The sequence below is a fragment of the Danio rerio genome, chromosome 12 (assembly GCF_052040795.2).
Source record: "Danio rerio strain M-AB ecotype USA chromosome 12, GRCz13ab, whole genome shotgun sequence".
NCBI lineage: Eukaryota > Metazoa > Chordata > Actinopteri > Cypriniformes > Danionidae > Danio > Danio rerio.
In genome coordinates this window covers 51,147,588-51,152,500 of record NC_141032.1, presented here as the reverse complement: position 1 = coordinate 51,152,500, position 4,913 = coordinate 51,147,588, and the positions used below count along the sequence as shown (strand labels likewise).

General features: G+C 36.8%; 1 protein-coding gene across 2 annotated transcripts; it reads right to left on the bottom strand.

Annotated features, from left to right (window-relative positions):
* Positions 1-2,258: 2,258 nt before the first annotated feature.
* Positions 2,259-4,403, bottom strand: ddit4 (DNA-damage-inducible transcript 4). 2 transcript variants are annotated; one of them, XR_015503310.1, is made up of 4 exons: positions 4,247-4,394; positions 3,914-4,099; positions 2,423-3,339; positions 2,259-2,375 (listed from the first exon to the last, which is right to left on the bottom strand). XR_015503310.1 is itself a non-coding variant. In NM_200107.3 (3 exons), exons 2-3 carry the CDS (start codon positions 4,089-4,091, stop codon positions 2,855-2,857), a joined length of 663 nt encoding a protein of 220 aa, NP_956401.1. In that variant the 5' UTR covers positions 4,092-4,099; positions 4,247-4,403; the 3' UTR covers positions 2,259-2,854. The 2 variants fall into 2 exon arrangements, 1 of the variants encoding a protein (NP_956401.1); NM_200107.3 differs by having other exon boundaries at positions 2,259-3,339; positions 4,247-4,403.
* Positions 4,404-4,913: the final 510 nt, after the last annotated feature.

The window sequence follows — 4,913 nt, the reverse complement described above, 5'->3', positions numbered from 1 at the left end:
TGTTGGTGTGGGTTTCCTCCGGGTGCTCCGGTTTCCCCCACAGTCCAAACACATGCACTATAGGGGAACTGATCAACTAAACTGGCTGTAGTGTATGAGTGTGTGAGTGAATGAGTGTGTATGGGTGTTTCCCAGTACTGGTTTGCTGCTGGAAAGGCATCTGCTTTGTAAAAAAATATGCTGGAATAGTTGGCGGTTCATTCCACTGTTGCGATCCCTGATGAATAAAGGGACTAAGCCGAAGGAAAATGAATGAATGAATGAATGAATATTCAAACCAGTTTGAGTCACTGAAGAATGCTGGGAAAAGCAGCCATTGGCTACCATTGTATTCAGTTTTATTTCTACTATGGAAGTTAATCGCTGTTGTTTCCTATCATTCTTCAGAATGTTTTGTTTTGTGGACACTTTTTACAGTGCTGGGTTCTGTTCTTGGTACGTGGGTTACTCAGCTGAATTTTGATGTTGATGATTTGGCACGATCCAGGATCGTTTCGTTCTTCAAAACCCATCTAAAAGTTGTTGTCATAGTAACAGTTCTGGTAGCTCAAACCTGCTAGGGAGCAGCTTATTTCATATAAACAGGATTAGATTGAGTCAGTTCAAGCAAAGATAATACTGAAAGTATGTACCGAATGCTGATAATTTCTTACAGTAATTATATACACTTGGGAAAATAGTAAATATATATTTTTTTAACTATATATATATAAATATATAAAAAAAAAAATATATATATATATATATATATATATATATATATATATATATATATATATATATATATATATACTGTGTGTGTGTGAATGAATGTGTATGGATGTTTCCCAGTACTGGGTTGCAGCTGGAAGGGCATCTGCTGTGTAAAACATATGCTGGAATAGTTGGTGGTTCATTCCGCTGTGGCAACCCTTGATAATTAAGAGACTAAGCTGAAGGAAAATGAATGAATAAATGAAATTTAAGTGGATTAAACACAAGTTTTTCATTTTAAATAAGTAGTTTGAACAAACAGCAAAAGTTTTTTGAGCAAGTAAATTAGGAGCATGAGTCTTTAAAACTCATCTTGTTAATATCCTATGAATGTGCATTACTGTGATTAAGTGCAACTGTTTCGGTGAGTAACACTGAATAGAAGCCAATAATGACGCATTACTTTCAGTAAATAGTATGCAGGCATTGCTTTATAAGTGCGTTCATATTATACAGTTGAAGTCAGAATTATTCACCCAATTATTTACAATTATTTTCTATTTAAATTTTTTTTCCCAAATGATGTTGAACAGATTGAGGAAATGTTCACAGTATGTCTGATAATATTTTTTCTTCTGGAGAAAGTCTTATTTGTTTTATTTCGGCTAGAATAAAAGCCGTTAGTAATTTTTTAATGCATTTTAAGGACAATATTATTAGCCCCTTTAAGCTATATTTTTTAATAGAGTACAGCACAAACCATCATTATACAATAACTTGCCTAATTACCCTAACCTGCCTAGTTACCCTAATTACCCTAGTGAAGCCTTTAAATGTCACTTTAAGCTGTATAGAAGTGTCTTGAAGAATATCTAGTCTAATATTATTTACTGTCATCATGGCAAAGAGAAAATAAATCAGTGATTAGAGATGAGTTATTAACACTATTATGATTAGAAATGTGCTGAAGAAAAGTTTCTCTCCGTTAAACAAAAATTAAGGAAAAAATAATTCGGGGGGGCTAATAATTCTGACTTCAGCTGTGCATGGACTGATTTTATATGCACTCTGTAAATGATACATGCCACTTTTGATTGCAGCACATCTAGAACATCTCAATTCATATGCAAGGCAAAGTTGCAACAAGTGCATGATTATATTTTTAATCCTCCTATGAAAGCAGTCATTTATAATGTAGAATTTTAAATAGGTGAATAGTGTTCATAATTGCTTACTTTATAAAGTTGATTAATTTAAACCCAATACATTATGAATTTTATAATATGCATGATCATATTGTACTGATTTAAAAGAGACAAGTGGCCACAATTAACTTTATTCCAATAAAACTAGTAAGAAATTGATCATCCTTTAAGCAAGAAGTATTTATGATGTCATAAGTAACTAAAGTAGACGAATGTAGCCTTGATGGCTCTGAAGGTCTGGGTTACACTAATGCATGAATTTATGAGACTCATACCATTAATGCAGTAGATAAAAGCTTCTGCTAAATGCATGAAAGTAACTGTATAATCGTGGATTGAATAAACCCAAACACGCTGATATTTTCTTCAAAAAAGATAATTTATTTTCTGCATTTCTTCCGGGTACAAAAAAAAAAAACAGAACATGATGCATTTGAATATCAAATAAATAAGATGCATGGAATATGCATGTGATTGCTAAAAAAAAAAAAAAAAAAAAAAAAAAAAAAAAAAAAAAAACCAACATCAAAAAAAAAAAAAAGAAAAAAAAAGAAAAAAAAAAAAAAAAAAAAGCACCTCCTCCATTTGATCCAAGGGCACAAGAACTGAATCTTTAAACAAATTGGCAAAAAACATTTAGGTAAAAAATAAAACACAAATGAACTTGTCAAGTAAGCTAAACCGCTGCGTGAAAAATAGCTGCCACATCTGGTTTCCAGAAACCTGAGGTAAACATTTCAACAGCAGCCCAAAAACCTCCTGCTTCACTAGAACGTCAGCAAAAGTGCAACATAACCATGTTAAAGCCTTCTCTTACACCCTAAATCTGCATACTGGACTGATCAGTCAAACAGTCGTACAACATGATTGTAACTTCCAGCCTCTTACACACAAACGGAGGAGACCAAACGCTTACAACAGGCTCATTTTAAAAACTGCTAAAAGTTCAGTTCGAGTCAGCATTCTTCAATCAGGAGCTCTTCTGAGCTGTACAGTTTTCTTTTAATAGCTCTGAATCCAGTGCTCAGTCTAAGTGCGCGTCTGACCGCCGGCGACGCTGGAGATCTGCCTGTGAACAGGCCTTGAATTTTAGGCCACAGGCCCCGGGAGTCCAGCCTCAGCACTAGTGTTAGCTGGAAAGTTGGCACTAGGTAAGGGTCGACGGCGATTTGTGCTGCAGCGTGGCAGCTGCCGTCCTGCTCCACACACAGGTCGATGAGAGCGCCGCGCAGGCCGCAGGGCTCACTGACCGACAGATGCACCAGCTCCTGACCGATGTGCTCCAGCAGCTTTTCGGGAATCAGGAGCTTGGAGCAGTGCAGCACGCCGTCTTTTGCATCCGTCAGGTTAAGTGCAATGAGTTGCACCACTTCTTTACACAACGCCTCTTCAGTGGGGTCGAAAAACTCAGATTGGGAGACATCCGGGATGCATATTGAACCTGCAGGAGAGCAATGCAACATATGAGTGAGATTCAGGAACATGCATCAAAGCATTCATGTATATGGGTGTACAGGAAGATGCATGAACGCATAAAATAAGAGATTGCTTTAGACGAAAATGCATGCATGAAATAAAATTAAAGTTGATAGGAACATGCTAATTTTATATATATATATATATATATATATATATATATATATATATATATATATATATATTTGTTTTACAGGCATATGCATGCAGAATTAAAATAAATATTAAATAAAATGTGTATAAAAGCATTCAATACTTTTTTAAAGAACATAATAGCATTAAAAAAAACATTTAATAATAATATTTGCTTTAAAATAGTTCTTTCAGGAACATGCATTAAAAATGTTAATTTATAGCATTACAGAACTATAAATGATGGCATAAAAGTATAAGTTTTAAACGAAACATGCATGTAAAGCATTTAAATAGAGTTTTAACAGGAACATGCATGAGAGCAGGAAATATATATATATATATATAGCTTTACAGGTAAAATTCACACACAAAAAGCAGTTTCCCATAGGCGAGATGATGCACACCTGAATCTGAGGAGTCGTCGGTGCTGCTGTGGTTGTCGGAGTCAGAGTCCAGGCTCTGGCTGCTGTGCAGTTTCTGCATGAGTTTGCTCCAGGATAAGCGCTTCGCTGGAGCATCAGATGTCGGTGTGGACGGACTGGAATCTTCAGATGAAAGGCTGGAAATCAACTGATCTTGCATTGTTCAGTCTGTGGAGGATCAGAAGTGCGTGTTAATACTCCAGTCCTGCATGATCAGTTATCGATGATGTAATGCTGTAATGCTCTGCATTGTTTAGATCAAGACAATAGAAACAGGCGTTTATACATCAGAGAAACACTAAACAGCACACTCACCGATATCAAGCCGTGTGTATCCTCAAGTCTGATGGCTTTTCTGTTGGTGAAATAGTCCGTAACAAAGACTAAGAGCGAACAAAGGCGTGTGTGAGAAGCGGATTGAGTGCGGCAGCTGCTGGAGTCTGCAGAGATCCTGCAAAACACTGACGCAACCCTTTAACAGCGCGCATATATAGTCGCGCTCTGAACACGCCCGCTTTGGGTTTTCGGCCAATCAGCGAGCACGTCACGTCTGTCGCGTCCCGATTTCGCCTGGTAACAGCTCAACGCGCTGATCAATGGCTCAGCTATTGTCACTCTATTGTCTTCATTCAGGACATGCAGAGGCAAGATCACGTCCTGCTCTTCTGATTGGACGATTCCCGTGAATTTACATACGGAGTCGAAACGGCAGATTTGCGTTGTGTTGTGAAACTGCGTGTATTCATATTGAGGACGTGCAAGAAGAGCAACACAATGAGTGCTGAGTTTACTGACACACACACACACACACACACACACACTCACACTCACACACTCACACTCATTCAGGAAAACTTTATTATAACACGAGCTCTGAAAAATTAACTATGTTCTAAAATTAACTATGAAAAACTTTGATTTCTGTACACGGTGGCTTTATTTAACACACCAAGTTGTTTTTGTTAGTCAAATCTACTTAAAA